The 16066-nt window shown below is 45.8% G+C and overlaps 1 protein-coding gene across 4 annotated transcripts; it reads right to left on the minus strand.

Annotated features, from left to right (window-relative positions):
* Positions 1-340: 340 nt before the first annotated feature.
* On the minus strand, positions 341-14398 carry LOC114449601 (uncharacterized). Of its 4 annotated transcripts, none has more exons than XR_003672001.1 (6): positions 12516-14398; positions 8080-8316; positions 6421-7573; positions 4179-4334; positions 2056-3963; positions 341-1982 (listed from the first exon to the last, which is right to left on the minus strand). XR_003672001.1 is itself a non-coding variant. In XM_028427411.1 (5 exons), the coding sequence occupies exons 3-5, from the start codon at positions 7061-7063 to the stop codon at positions 3845-3847; spliced, it is 918 nt and encodes a 305-aa protein (XP_028283212.1). In that variant the 5' UTR covers positions 7064-7573; positions 8080-8316; positions 12516-14398; the 3' UTR covers positions 341-3844. The 4 variants fall into 4 exon arrangements, 2 of the variants coding, with proteins under 2 accessions (XP_028283212.1, XP_028283211.1); XR_003672002.1 differs by adding an exon at positions 5337-5512 and having other exon boundaries at positions 341-3963; XM_028427411.1 differs by having other exon boundaries at positions 341-3963.
* Between the last annotated feature and the right edge of the window lie 1668 nt (positions 14399-16066).

The raw sequence follows: 16066 nt of genomic DNA on the forward strand, positions 1-16066 counted from the left end.
TGAAAGGGGTACTGTGTTTTGCACAGATAATACAGCCCAACCTTTTTTTTTTTTTTTTTTTAATCATTTGTGAATTCATAAGCTCTGTGAGCTCTGTTAACTATAGATACCATCCCTCCTGTTGAGGCATGACTCAGAAGAGCAGTGTATCTATATATAGGTAAAACGGGTTTGTCTTCTTGCGCTTACATTGAGATGCATTATTCTTTCACACCACATTCACACAGTGGCAGTGGTAAGCTACAAGTGGTAGCCACAGCTCCCCAGGGGGAGACTGATGGAGACGTGGCTGCCTACGGCCTCTCCAGTGAGTGCACTGGAGGCAATGCGGGTAAAGTGCCTTGCCCAAGGACACACAACAATGACTAGGGAGGAGCTGGGTCGAACCGCCGACCTTCCGGTTATTGGACAACCCTGCTCTACCACTGAGCCACTGCTGCCCCAGCCCAAATATTTAACCTGTTGTCTCCACAGTTGCAGCTTGTTGTTACTGACCTTATGGCCCTGGCCTGCAAGATAACACAGAAGGGCCAGTGTGTCTGCTCTGCACTGTTTTTGAGCAGACAAGTATATCATCAACATATAACAGTATCACTTAGCAAGGTTTGTAGACATTGCTTGCGAAAACATAGTTGGGCTCTCACAATAACCTTGAGGTATTCTTCTATATGTGTATTTTATTTCCTCAAATTAAAAAGAAAAATCAGACTTGACTGTATGGATAGATATGGATATACAGAGAAAAAGCATTTGCCTGATCTACAGTATAATAGAAAAACTTGGTCTCAGGTTTCACATCATTTAGCAAAGTATGCGGGTATAACAGCCTGATTTACAGCTGTAAATCCTGAATCCTGCAACTGGTGAATGGTGCAGCCTTTTCACAGGAAACAAGGGTGTGTTACAAGGAGAATCAGCACATTCTCTGATAACACCAGACTCAATTAAGGGCCTTAATGGCTAATGCCCTCATCTGCCCCTGGCCTTATGGGGTATTGACTTTGAAAAGGCCTGAATGAACTCTTAGGTGTTATTTTACAAGCTCAGTATCTTTCATAGTCCCAATATCTGCTGGCCCAGTAGACCACAGACTATTAGGCGCTATACTTTAAGCATGTTCCTCCTCAGAGGAAAGCAAAAACATTTCTCAAATTGTGACTCAGATGCGCAGCCTTTACAGCTGTTGACAATACACACAGAATCTGTGCTCATATTAGCTGTCCAGCCCATGTGTGTAATCAATGACACATTGTACAATGCACGTCTTTGGGTTGTTGAATGATCGTAGTGGAGAACTATAGTTTTTGTGAGTTTTAGTAAATCATTTACAACTGCTTAAGGTCCATTGGTAGTCATATCTAAACTGTAATAATAATTTGGTGTCCACATGCCTGCTGGGGTAGGAATAACTTCAATTCCTTATTTTGCCATCAGATCTCTCCCCAGGAGGTTAACAGGGCAAAAGTCAGACAGCATAAAGGAACACTTTGTACTCATTCCTGAAACTGGGTCTGTAACCTTGAGCTTTGCAGATTAAAAATCTTTGCTGATTTGACCACTAGCTGTTTTGACGTACACACAATCTGCATACCTTTTGTTTTGAACAGCTGTGGCAGAGAGATTCAACAATGTCTCTACATGGTGCAGCTCAATAACATCAACAACATCATTTGTCTCCTCTTGGTGTGAGTGTGCAGTGAAAAGTGTGAGTGTGAAGTGTGAAGGTGAAAACTTTTCATCAGTTAGAACATGTGTGTGTTTATGTCTTTGTGCGTGACCTGTCTCCTCGGTCAGTCATGCTGATCCATCCCAGGGTTGCCAGCCATCTCCCCCTCCATCCTGTCTTTTTCCTTTTCTCACTTTACAGATTTGTGCCCAATGTCTGGCTTTTCCGCATTTGTAGCACACATCTCCCCTCCTGTCCTCTCCTCCATTCCTCTCCCCTTTTCCTCCTCCGTGCTGCCCTCCTCTTCCCATGTTACCTCGGAAATAAGTGCCACAGGCATTAGAATCATCATCCATATTATTATCATAAATGATAAATATTTCAGTCACCATTTTCCTTTGGTTCCCAATTTAGTACGTCCTCTGCATGAATAGCATTCTCTTTGGTAGTTGTCAGTGATGCACATTTTGGTTCTACATCACGATCATGGCCTGTACATTGTTTAGTTTTACGTATTGGCATGGCGTTTAGCACCCCCATTCTTCCCCATTCACCATTTTAGCGGTTTTGGTTTTAGTGTTAGATTCATGAGCTGGCATTGTCCACACCACTCTGAACGTGCCCGATTACGGAAGTGACAGAGAGAGAGTGGCAGAGAGCGCGAGCTTTGAGCAGACGGAGACAGACGGGGACAGACAGAGTTCCTTCTTTGGTTTTTGGCCTTATTCGTTTTGATTACTTTATTTCTTTTATAGTGTGTTTTGTCGCTCCCCGTGGTCCTAGGACTGTCGGGGAGTAGTTTTTTGTTGTGTTTTGGGTTCTTTGTGGCAATCGTTTTTCTTTTCACTGGAAAAATCAGCAGGATGGATAACCCCGGTGACAGGCCCAGGAACGGACAAACGACCACGGCTCAGCAAAATGGACAAAACCCGGAGACAAATATGAATCGAAAAGAAGGAAAACCGAGAGGATCTGAGGATGGTAAGAACACATCACACACTGAAGGAGGGATGGTCAGGAGGGGGACAGACGGCCAGCAAAGCAAGAGGTCGGAGTCAGCCAGTAAGAAAACGAATGAGGTGAGCTATGAAAGAGAGCTAACAGTGTTGGTGGAGCTAAAGGGTGAGGAAGTGGTCTCACCAGTAGAGCTAATACGTTATATACGTCTAATGTGTGGTAACATCAACGCATGCAGGAGCACAGGCCAAAGCAGGTACGAGGTGACGATGGGGAGCGCAGCAGGAAAAGGCAAACTGTTGGATGGATTTAAGATTGGGAACACATCAGTGCAGGGGAGGGAGATTTCAAATGATGAGTTGGTGGTTTCTTTTCTGGGCCTGCCGGCCTATGTGACGGATCAGGAGATTCTGGAGAAGTTAGAATCCTGGAAGGTGTCAGCAGTGTCCCCAATAAAGCGGCGTATGTGGCCGGGGACCAGGGTGGCAGACGGTACAAGATTTGTAAAAGTAAAATTTAATGAGACGGTTCAGTCTTTGCCCTACTCTGCAAAGTTTAGTACGGCAGCAGGACCCGAGTTCTTCCGCGTCATCCAGATCTGTCGGATCTGCATACAGCCAGGGCACATCGTGAGGGACTGCCCGGAGTTTTTCTGTAATAAATGTGGGGTCCAGGGGCACTACGCCCGGGAATGCAATAAAAAGATACAGAAATGTCAAATATGCTATAATAAAATGGAGGATTGTATATGTGCAGAGGAAAGCAACGATGAGGACAGGGAACTTTTTTCAGACGGGGAAGAGGAAGAGTCCAGCATGGAGGAGGAAGTGGCTCAGGAGAGAGGGGCGCAGGGCAGTGCCACTGCTGCAGGGATGCAGGTCGATGCTGGCCAGGCCATGGCGCCTGGTGCCGTGGCAGAGCAGGAAGCAGGTGGGGAACAGGGCGTTCTCCCAGCGGAGGAGGGGGCAGGGGGGGCTCACGCAGAGGGCCCTGCCCTGGTCCCCGAGGTTGACAGGCCAAAAGGCGCCCCTGAGAGGGGTAGCGCAGGGGTCAGGACGCAGGCGGGTGTAGATGGGGGGGCAACAGACCCTGCCCGGAGGCCGCCTGGAGACGAGGTGGATCTGGCCTTAGGGTCCAGCCTTGATGACGTTGGCCCGGAATTAGTCTCCCAAGCCGAGAGCGTCGTGTCAGACGACGGCTTCCTGAGACCCGCCTGCCGCTCTACCGCATCCCTGCTCGCTGGCAGGGCGAGAGCGAAGGAGAGCACGCCTGGGTCCTCCCTCCTGGGCCACAAGCAGATCTCCTCAGATTCAGATTTAGAAAGAGAAATAGGACCAAGACTGCAACACAGGAAGAAAGCGCAGGACAGTAAACCGGGGAGAGTAACTCGGAGAACAAGGAAATGAAAATAAAACCATCTATATTAACTATCATCATGATTGTTATAACGTCACTGAACATCAGGGGGGTAAGGGCAATAGAAAAAATTAAGGACATACTAAACAACACACACTCAGACATCCTCTGCCTGCAAGAGGTACGATGGAGCACCGACCTGTTGGAAACGGTGAAAAAACACTGGGGAGGGGACATTTTTTATGCCCCTGGACCCACGGGCCAGGCAGGCGCAGCAATTCTGTGCAAACCGGGCCTCCCCGGCGATGTGTCCTGCGTGCATGCTGGCGACGGGGGCCGGCTAGTCGTGGCAGATCTGGGGAAGAACAGAGAGAAACTAAGAATCATGATTATCTACGGAAGTAATGAGGAAACAGAAAGGAAAGAATTTATTAGGAAAAAATTAAATAAATGGATAACTGGGAAATGCGTGTTGGTGGGAGATTTTAACATTATTTTAACAGCAAACGATACCTCAAACAGCAATACACTGAAAAATGACGTCAGCAGGCAAGAGCTCAACCACCTCATTTCAACCCGTAACCTCGCAGACATCTGGCGAACACTCAACCCGGACACTAGGGACTACTCCAGGAGGCAGATAGTCAGAGGGGAGCTGAAGCAATCGCGCATCGACCTGGCTTTGGTGTCTCCTGGAGTAGTCCCCATCATAAACTCAGTCAAATATATACAGAACAGATGGAGCGATCACTCACTTCTCCAGATCCAAATACGGATGGCCGGCAGGTCCAGGAATGGGGGGTTATGGATTTTAAATAGCAGTATTTTAAAAGACGAAACATTCATTAACAAAACTAGAAAATTTTTGAACGATGTGCGAGAGGAAATGATAGAAAATGATGACTTACTGGGATGGTGGGAGGGAGTGAAGGAAAGAGTCAAAAAGTTGTGCATCAGATACTGCAAAAGGAAAAAGTGGGAGGAAAAGCAGGAAGAGAGGGAACTGCTTGAAATAATCCAGACGGAACAGAAAAAGATGGAAAAGGACCCAAAAAGAGACATAACAGCTCTGTCAGTGGCTCAGTCCAAGCTACACAATATAACTGTGAACAAATGCAAGGCGGCAGCGATCAGGGCGAAGGCGGAGTACTTAATAGAGGGCGAAAAATCCACCGCATTTTTTCTGGGCATGGAAAAACAAAAACAACAAAGGGCATATATAAAAGAGATAATCAACAAAGAGGGAAAAACTGTTAGTGAATTCGAAGATGTGCTTTTAGCAGCGCAGGATTTCTATAAAGAACTGTTCACCAGCCAAAACATCAGCGAAGAACACATGGACAGAAACATAGCTCACCTACACAGAACACTGGATGAAGCCGATAGAGGGATCTGTGACTCCGACCTTACCCTACAGCAACTCATGGTAGCCATTGATGGGCTTAACAGCAACAGAAGCCCAGGATGGGACGGCCTGACGGCCAAGTTTTATAAGGTATTCAAATTACAACTGGCCCCCATCCTACTGGCGATCTACACAGAAATAGAAAAGAAGGGAAAAACAACTGAAAACTTTTCAAAAGGGGTCATAACACTGGTGTTTAAAAAGAAAGGGGAGGAAAATAAACTGGAAAACTACAGACCAATCAGCTTACTGAACACTGACTATAAAATTCTGGCGAAAACACTGGCAAATCCTGGTCAGGCATACGGCGTGCCGGGCAGAGACATCTCGGACTCTGTCCTGGCCGTCAGGTGCCTGATCAGACACATGTGCACAACCGGGGGTTTTTTGATTAGCATCGACTTTGAAAAAGCGTTTGACCGTGTTGAACACGCCTTTTTGTGGCGAGTCCTGGAAAGGCTGGGGTTCGGAGAGCGGTACATTAAATGGATCAGGACTTTGTACAGCGGGGCCACCAGCTGCGTTAAAGTGAATGGCATGTGCAGCGGTGCGTTCTCGCTGGGCAGGTCCATCCGACAGGGATGCCCGCTGTCTGCCATGCTTTTCACCCTGGTCACGGAGCCTCTGGCGGCAGCGGTCAATGGTGACGAGGGCATCCAGGGCGTAGAGGTGGGTGATTCTGCGTACTGCAAAATAGTGCAGTATGCAGATGACACAAATATCACAGTGGTGGATAAAGATAGCGTTCAGAGGGTGGTGGGAAAAGTAAAATCATACTGTGAGGCATCGGGAGCTAAAATGAACACAAAAAAGACACAAATCATGAGGTGTGGGGCGGAGCAAAGCACGGTGAACACATGGGGGTTCCAGGACACGGGAGATATGGTTAAAATACTTGGAGTATGGATGGGGAAGAACGAAGAGAAGGCAAACGAAAAGAACTGGGAGGGAGTGCAGGGAAAAATGCAAAAGGTAATAAACATGTGGAAACAGAGAAGGATGGGGATAAAAGGGAAGGTCACTGTCATAAACTCACTAGTGCTCTCTTTGGTGAACCATGTGCTGGCTGTCTGTCCCCTGTCTCCGCAGCGGGAAAAGAACATCAACGAGGTCATCGGCAGCTTCCTGTGGGGGTCAAAGATGAACCAGGTAGCCCACGATGTCATGATCCAGCCGGAGGACAAAGGCGGCCTGAGGCTAGTCAGCTTAGACTGCAGAAAACACGCACCAAGAGTCAAACTGGTCAAAAAAATCATAACACCCGACAGCAACAGCTTCATATGGAAACACTTTCTCATGCAGGACCTGCATCTCGGGCCGCCTTTGGGCCTCTGGGCACTCTGCCGGAGGCGCTCCTCCGTGAGCGCGGGGGTGACCGACTCTCTGGCGGAGGAGATCATGACAGCGTGGGCTGGGTTGAGGCCTCTGCTGGAGGCTAGGGTGGACAACGTCCTCCAGGCGAGGGCGCAGCCCCTCTTCAATAACCCAGAGATTACCTGGGGAGGGAAGGAGGTGGTCTGCGCCGTGATGGAGAGGGCTGGTTTAGTCAGGCTGGGGGACGTTGTCACCCAAGCCGGTGGCCTCGATGCTGCGGAGATCCTGACCATTCTGAGGAAGAAGGGGGTGAGGCACAGGAAAGGTGCAATCCAGGAGGTGTGTGCTAAGCTGGCTGCCTCCATCCCTCAGCGGTGGCTTAAGCTACTGGGGGAGAAGAGGCAGCCAGCACCAACTAACGGGAATGTGTGCGAGTTCTCTCTCCCGCAGGCCGGAGCCAACCTTAGTGACATCAAGACGAAGGCCCTCTACCAGATGTTTGTCCACGGTAGACGGAGAGCCCCAGCAGCTGACCGGGCATGGGGGAGGGCCTTCCCCGGCCTGCGGGGAGAACGTATCTGGGCCACCCTAAGGAGGAGCACAGCCCCTGGCAATGTCTATAACACCGACTTTAGACAAAGACACAGAAAGACAGACCCTGGGATCGTGCTGCATCAGATAAATAAGGAGGTCTTTGCCAGGGGCTGTGCTATCTGCGGAGCAGCGGAGGAAACCATAGAGCACATGTTCCTGGACTGTCCGGCGCTCACCCCCTTTCTTAGGAGGCTGAGAACCCTCCTCAAGGATGGAACAGGCATGGCATGGGAGGAGGAGGAAGAGTGGAGACTGTTCCTCCTCTTTGGGGACACATCCAACTACAAGAACAATACAATAATCAACCTAACTGGACAATTCGCAAAACATGCAATATACATCACAAGAAACACAAAACTGAAGGAAAACCGGAAACTGAACACCTGGGATTTTTTCACATTGACACTAAAACAATATGTAAGAGCACTGGTGGGGAGGGGAGCACGCCTTCGGGCAAAGATTTTGAATGGGCACAATTTATTTTACATAGAGAATGAAATCGTGTATTTTTGTTTCTGAAAATATTTTCACCTGGGTGTTACTAAAGTGGGGTTTTGAGGTATCCTCTTAGGACACGAATGAATTATTGTATTTTGTTTTTTGTTTTCTGTAAATATTTTAAATGAATATTTTAATAAATAAAAGATAAAAAAAAAAAAAAAAAAATTCTTCCCCATTCACCATTTTAGCGGTTTTGGTTTTAGTGTTAGATTCATGAGCTGGCATTGTCTCTAGCAGTTTTTTCTTTATTTTTCATTATGTTTAAATCAGAAAAACTGTTCCTGACCTTATTGTTGAGGCGTCCTCTTCCCGTGGAATTTGACAGCCAGAAAGAATAGTGATGTCTGTTGTGTTGGGGTGGTAGGAGAGGAGGCAGCGGCAGGCTCAGGAGAGGGAGGGGGTGCAGAGGGAGCAGAGCTGGTGTGCGGTTGTTGCGGTGGCTGAGGATAAGGTGGGGGGTCAGCGCTGGGTCCCGGGAGAGGATTCCTTCTCCAATACAACGTACATTAAGTCCTCTTTTTCCCTAGAAAAATGCACATCAGAAACTTTATGAGTAGCCGTCGTCCGGCTGCTTCTCCCTTGCCTCTCTGTCTATTTTGTGCTTCTTTCAGCCACTCCTTAGACCTTCTAGTTTAGACCTTCTCTCTTTCTTTCTACTCCTGCCTCTATTAGGCTCACAAGTGTTTCACATTTCACATTTAAAATCAAACATCTCTTAATACCATACCTTTTCCCGCACTTGGAAAAAGTGGGTTAATGTCTCACTCTTAGTCTGCGTAAAGTTTGCATCCCCACTAAGGGTTTTAGAACTGTTTGACCCCATTATTGTCAAAATTCTCAAGCCAGTCAGTTTGTATGGAGTTCACCCGAGCAACTGACCCATATGCAAATGAGTGCAGAGAGTTTTGTTATCACCGTGAGGTATCAGCTCTCTTTTTACTCAATGCTTAGACACATGAGACTTCGAAGGATCGGTCAAAGAAATTTTTTTTTATATTATTTTTATTGATTTTTATTTTATTTTATTTTATTTTATATATTTATTATTATAATCCCCCCCTTTTTTTTTTTTTTTTTTTTACTTTTAGGCCTGTTCTACTCTGTACTCAAAAGTACTCGGTACCCTTCGCTAAGTCCGCGACTTAACGGTCCAAACAAAACTCACCCTTTCGGTGAGGCTTAGTCCGCGACTAAGACTTCCTCGGTAACCCTTTTAGTGACCCCGTCACTTCAAAAGAAAACCAAAATCATCAAAAGAATGAATCTTTAAAATGAAAGAGTTAGTGAAAATTGGTTACCCTGCCCCACCCAGACTGAAACTCTCATGAATGAGTCTCGGGTGTACTGAGTGTGAGTCCCCGACTTATACACTCCCCCCTCTTTACCCTCGGGAAAAGAGGAATTCTGGTAGCAGTGTTCTTGCTCCGGCCAAGAATAACCCTGTTTCTTGCTACGGCCAAGAATAACCCAAAAAACAAAAAATTCTCACCGGTGTACACGAGAGTGAAAGACAGCAGGTTCAAATGAGGATCCCGTCAGCTCTCCCTCCTCCAGCGGCTCCCTGCTTCTAGCGGAGGCAAACCCCTCATCAGTGTGCACTATCAAGCAGCCGCCAGAGAAGTGAGTGCGTATTGGGATCCGGCTCGAAGGACCAATTTATGTTAGGAATAAAACCCAAAATATCAGCTGTTAATCACTCAAGTGCTTTTGTTCCTGCAGGAAGGAGCAGTCACACACACAGACAGTAGCCTCTGTAGGAGTGCTGAAGGTCTTTTCAGAGCAGCTCCCTTCTTATACCCTCTGTTATCTAACAGACACAACTTCTCAAAATACACACATCTTAGAATAGGCACAAGCACAATCATATATGACAGTAACATATCATGTATGAGATCATAGGTGTAACATCATTTCCATAGTAAGACATATGGATAGACTGTCTCCACAAAGTCCAGCAGGCCATGCTGCTGACACAGGTTAGGTTGTTTCCAGAATTCTTCCAACACAGGGAAAACAGAGTTATTGATTACATATGAGCACAAAAATAACATAACTATTGATTATTGGATGTCTAAACAGCTTGTTTATAAAATGTAAATAGTTTCTAATTAAATTCTATCATTGTTGTTTATTGCCACGACCACGACCTGCTGCCATGTTTTGGATGTTTGTTTTGTGTACGGCTTAGTTTTCAGCAGCTACAGTCTCTACAGTAAGTGAAGAAGGTTAGAACACAGTGAGAAAGGCAGAGTGAACCTGCTTTGTGTTCACAATGTGCTGGTTAGAGGTACTGCACAGAAACTTAGAGATACACATGAAGGCCCATGGAGAGCACGGCGGAGGAACATCTGTGGAGGGAAACAGTCTGTGAGACTCAGATCCTTCAGGGCTTCAGCATCACTGTTCAGTCTGAAACAGGAAGTAACACACAGAATGTGCTGTTATTTGACAGACCAGAAGCACCACTTTAAAAAGCTCCTTCTTTGAACTCATTGTGACTTGGAAGCAGTTCAGCTGCTGTCAGGCTGTGCAGCACAGACTCTGTCAGCAGGGGGTGCTGTTGTGTTGGTTGTAATGGATGAAATGGAAAGTTGTGTGTGGAGAAAACCTGCAGACACTCAGCTGCTGTCTTTGTTGAACTGACAACAGGCTGTTTGTTGTGCTGTCAGCATGGACGGTGCAGGAGAAACACACAGCAGAGACACAACTGTCGACAACAACAACTACATGTCCACTGCTTTCTCTGAACAGACACTCAGGTTTGTTCTCCGACAGACTCTGTGAGTGAAGCTCTGCAGATGTTCTCCTGCTGTGAGTGCTGGGTGCTCCTGCATCATGCTGGTTTACAGTGTGGACAGAAGAACAGCCTGAGAGGAGGCGTCAGCACTCAGCCACAGGAACACAAAGCTGTGTTTGTGGTGTCTGGGCTGTACTGAGAAATGTCACCATGTTCATGTTGTGTTGTGAGGTCCAGGTGGAAGCTGCTCGACTTGGTGATGATCAATAAAGCTGTTAGAAAAGGTTGTTGTTCCTGCTGCTTCCTGCTCCATCCTGATGTGAGTTATAGTCAGTAAACCTGTTCAGGTGAGCAGGCATCATGACCCCGAGTCATACTTGTGTGCTTCCTTTGTTTTCTCTCTCCCTCTCATTGATCGGAGGAGCAGATGAAGCGTCTTCTTTGAACAGATTTGAGTCCTGAAGACTTAAAGAAATGTTTTCTAACTACTGACAGCACTGTGAATGTTGATCACCTTAAAGCAGGGTGGCTTTGGTTTGGACTTATTTTTGTTTCCTTTAAACTGCAGTGAAACAGGTTTGTACAGGATGTGTTCTGTGAGTGGTGAAGAATGAGGAAGGAACTCATGCTCTGCTTCATCTACACCTGAGGAATTCACACAGGTCACATCTGAAAAATGATCTTGGTTTCGTTTCTAAGTCCAAGGCCTCTCAGAGTCCAGAGATCAGCCTCAGAATCTCACAGCGTTCTGCTGAACATGTTTTCAGAAACATCCTGCTGTGACAGTGAAAATGATTTATTAGTTATTATTATCATGTCTGTGTTTAATGTAACAGATATGCAGGGTTAGGACAGTTACCCTAAAAATGTATCTGCTACAGTTACTAGTTACCTGTTAAAACATGTATTCAGTAACACAATCCAAGAAGCTTATGTAACGCACTATGGGGCTAGGGGCCTGACTGCGGCCATAGATGTAATTAAGCGACAGAAGTAGGTTCGGCTATGAAGCCTAAGTGTGTGAATAAGACACCAAACAACAAAATAGAGCTCAAATAAATATATTATTATTATGTAATAGCAGTAATAGCAAGTTATGAATTATAATAAATGTATATATTACTATGTAATATATATATATATATATACAGGTATTCAATAATGATATTCACAATAAGTAATCAAAACTGTGATAACAGAAGGCAGTTCATTCCGGAGAGAATAGGTCATTCAATGTTCCAAAGGGAAAAAAGGTTGAGTTCAAGAACAAAAAAATGGGGGAAACTCAAATAGGTCCATAGTAATCCTACCGCGTCGCAGCGGTGATCGGGCAGCTCGCCATCTTGAACTCGATTTCAACTAAAGGAAAAAAAAACCTGACCTAAACAAGGTCAAACACACAAATTAAAATTCAGTATGAATTAAATAATTTTCCATCAAGAAAGTAAATAAATACATTCATAAATAACAATAAATAATGCTAAATAAATAATACTATTAATGCTATTGGTCATACAGCATATACTTAAGTTATCTTGATGATAACATTTAACACATATATGAATCAATCATTCAAGTTTCAAGCTAATAGTAGTGCACTTTATAATAAATCAAATTAAATTAGCAATAAGCTAATCACAGGTTCATAACATTTAAATGTCTAGGCAAACAGACAATTTGTTTGTGCATGTCGATTGGTCAATACAGAATTACCATATGCCGTTTTGGCTTTAACCAGAAAAGTAACAAAAACAATACAAAACGAACAAAACAACCAGTAATAAAGTATTCAGTCAATACTTCAATACTATGCCTAACGTTCGGCCATAAAAGTAACAAAAATAGCATGGTCTATTAAAATAAAGACCGGTATAAACAGCGTTAGCTACGCTGGCTTAGCGGTTAGCCTAAAGGCTTTTAAATGGGCGACCGCGGCAACGTATTCAATAACAAAACAAAGTTTGCAGTCGTAATAACTGACTCACCGCTGAGTGGATATTCACGGAGATGAGGTAGGTTCAATCGGCTGGGTTTGTTTGGGTTATGAAGCAGTTTAATCATTAATTTTTCCAGAATGCTAACCGGAGCACGCCAACCACAGAGACAGCAGCAGCCATGGAGCAAGAGGAAATGCGGAAGTGCGGGGTTGTGCTTATACTTATAGGAAACACACCCTGCCACAATAAAGTGGTGACAGGAAGTGAGATGCTCTATGTTATGTGGGTTACAGGGTCCCCCCCTGATCTCATGTACGTCCTCGGACATGAACCAGGCTGGCAGCGAATAGCTGGCTGGCTGGGACGTGAAAGCATCTCATCTTCCTCTTCTTCCTCAAGGGCAAAGGAAAAAGCAGAGGTTAAGCCATGAAACAAGGCTTGAATGCTCTTTAATAGTGGCTTGCCGGGCTTAGTGTACTGCAGCCGATCAGGTGGATTTCTGGAGCGGTGTGAGCGCCTTAATGGTGGTTCGCCGTCGAGACTCATGCTTTCTGATTCAGCAGGTGAGTGTGGCTCTAACTCTGAAGTGTAAGGTTCTGAAGCGGGATTTTCTTCAGCTCTAGAGACTTCAGCAGGATCAATTGTTTCAGACACAATTTCAGGTTCATCACTGTCCACAGCTAGGCGAGGTTGTCGGCCAAACATGAGCTCATACGGTGAGAATCCTGTAACATCATTCTTGGTGCAATTGTAGGCATGCACTAAAGGTTTTACACACCAGCTCTAAGGGATGAGTAGTTTTGATATTGACCAGGGGTGCAGCTCGTTCAGGTAAGGATTTGCGTCTTACACATCTTTCACAGGTTCTGATTTTGTTGATCACATCCATAGACATTTTGGGCCAATAGAATCGGGAGCAGACCAGGTCCAGAGTTCTGTCAATTCCCATATGGCCCATCTGGTTGTGAAGTTGGTGCAGAACAACAGCTCGATACTCCTCCGGCAGTACTAGTTGGTATGAAGGTTCACTTCCCACTTGTCTCCGCCTGACGAGAAGGGTGTTATGGAGCTCCAATTTATTTATTTCTCGCAGTAACAGGGGCAAATCAGGAAGTTCTTCCCTCAACTGTGATGGTGGCGATTCTCCCCGCTCAAGCTGGGCTATGACGTGTCGGATGACAGGGTCGTCACGCTGCTTGGCTGCGATGTCAGCTGTGGAGAATTGAGGGAGTACAGAGGAGGCAAATTGAGCATCATCCATGAAACTGTCAGGCAAGCTGTCAGCATGGATGGACATGGATAGCACCAAGGCATGGTCAGAATCATGATTTGAGCTGTACACCAGGTGACGTTCACAAACTGCTTTTATGGTGTGCTGGTCGATGGAGGCATAATCCGGTTCATTGAGATGTTGCTGGGCAAATCTCAGGATTCGTTCCTGTTCTTTGCGGGAAACAGGATCATCAGACAGCTCACCATGAGGTCTACGAGACAAACCATCAGCATCTGCGTTCTGCTAATAATAATACCCAGCGAAACCGAGGAACGATCTTAACTCCTTCAGGTTCTTGGGCTCAGGCCAGGACGTGAGAGTTGCGATCTTGTCAGGGTCTGTTCCGACACCATTCTGGGACACAACGTGACCCAGATATTTCACAGATGTCTGGAAGAACACACATTTCTCGACTGACAATTTCAAGCTGAAATCTTTAAGTCTGTTGAGGACTTTCATCAGGCGTTCTTCGTGTTCCTCCAGGGTTGGTGCAAATATGATCAGGTCATCAATAAACACCAAAACTTTTAGATTTAACTCTCCCATGTATTTTCCCATCAGCCGTTGGAATGTGCTTGGTGCATTGGTAACCCCCTGCGGCATCCGGTTAAATTCCCAAAACCCTAACGGGCAGACGAATGCTGTTTTTGATTTGTCAGTTTCCTCCATCTCAATTTGATAGTAGCCCGACTTGAGGTCTAGCACCGTAAACCATTTGGATCCGGAAAGGGCAGAAAATGTGTCTTCCAGCTTGGGTAACGCATAAGCATCTTTTATTGTCTGAAGATTTAGTTTCCGGTAATCGATACAGAGACGTACACTCCCATTCTTTTTGCGCACAACCACAATTGGAGAGGCGAAAGGTGAATCTGACTCACGGATGACTCCTGAACTGAAAAGTTCTTGCAAGTGCTTCCTTACAGCGTCAACATCCTGAGGGTGGATCGGTCTTGGCCTTTGTTTGAAAGGGGTTGGATCAGACAGCTTGATTTGATGTTTAACTTTGTCTGTCCGGCCAAAATCCAGATCGTGCTTTGCAAACACCTCGGGAATACTGTTGAGCTTGTGAATGATGCGTTGTTTCCACTCTGGAGTTAGAGGTGAGTCTCCGAAATTGTATTGCGGTGAAGGCGATTGAGACGACTCTGTAGACTGGACTGGATTATGGACACTTTGCTCTCTTGAGACAATAGTCTGGAAGGTGCTGATTTCTGCTATGACTGCTCGGGCTGGAATGTGGATCTCATGGTCAGACTCATTGCTTACCACAACAGGCAGATGACATGGCCGGTGCTGAGGTAAGTCAATGAGGGAGGTCTTTACCATGAGTCCACCTGGCAAAGGGCTGGAACTTGGGTGCTCTAGGATGACTGCCTTTTCTCCTTGCAACAGCCTTGCGACCAGGCATCCCTCGAGGACAGTAGTTTGGCCTGCTGAGATGGTAAGTGGCTGGTTTGACTGTAAGGTGACAGTGGAATACTGGTCATCCAAGTTCTGGGCATGACGGTGCTGGAGGATCTTGTACACAGCGATGTAACCGGAGGAAGTGGGTTGGAATGACTGATCAGGGTGAGTTTCAAAATGTTTGCTGTATGCGACATCCAGAGTGTTAGTACCAATGAGTATCTGAGGGTGAAACTGTTTCATGTCAGGTACAACAAGTGCAAGGGTGTCGATTTCTACAGGTGAACCGAGGAAATCTGGCGGAAAGGTCATCTTGAGCTCTATGAAACCCAGGTAAGGTACTGCTTGTCCGTTTGCTCCTACTATTTCCAACAGATTGTCAATTGATTTGATTTCATGATCCAAGAGGTAAGTATTGTAGAAGGAGTGAGGAACAGTGGTGACCTGAGAACCAGAATCAAGAAGACAACTGAAGTGATTTCCTTGGATTTGAATTTGACCTGTACTTTTAGTACCCACAAGACCTCTTGGCAACAATGGAAGTTTGCATTGTTCTTTGGGACTTCTGGTAAGTGCAGCTCCTGAGTGTCCCATTGCAGAAGCTGGTTCTAGTTTAACGACTTTGTGTTCTTGGCATCCCATGCTTGCTGTTTTTGGCGTAAGAGTTTCTTTTTCTGCTGAACAAGACTGGGGTTGGCATTATTGGTGCAGGTGGAGGAAAGGTGGCCATCTTCTCCACAGTTGAAGCAGTACCATGGTTTGGGCTTGGTAGCTGACTGAGGTGAAGGGCGATTTGGTTTGTTTGGTTGTAGTATGGACTTGAACTCGGCTGGATTTTTCCTGGACAGAAGCTGAGACATTTGCTGCTGGAGTTTTTGAAGTTGTTTTTTCATTTCTTTCAGCTCATCATTGGACGTACCGT

This window comes from Parambassis ranga, chromosome 17, assembly GCF_900634625.1.
Source record: "Parambassis ranga chromosome 17, fParRan2.1, whole genome shotgun sequence".
NCBI classification, from domain to species: domain Eukaryota; kingdom Metazoa; phylum Chordata; class Actinopteri; family Ambassidae; genus Parambassis; species Parambassis ranga.

Coding starts and splice junctions, on each gene's coding strand:
- LOC114449601 (XM_028427410.1), bottom strand. CDS start 7,063: ATGGAGGCAGCCAGCTTAGCACACACCTCCTGGATTGCACCTTTCCTG.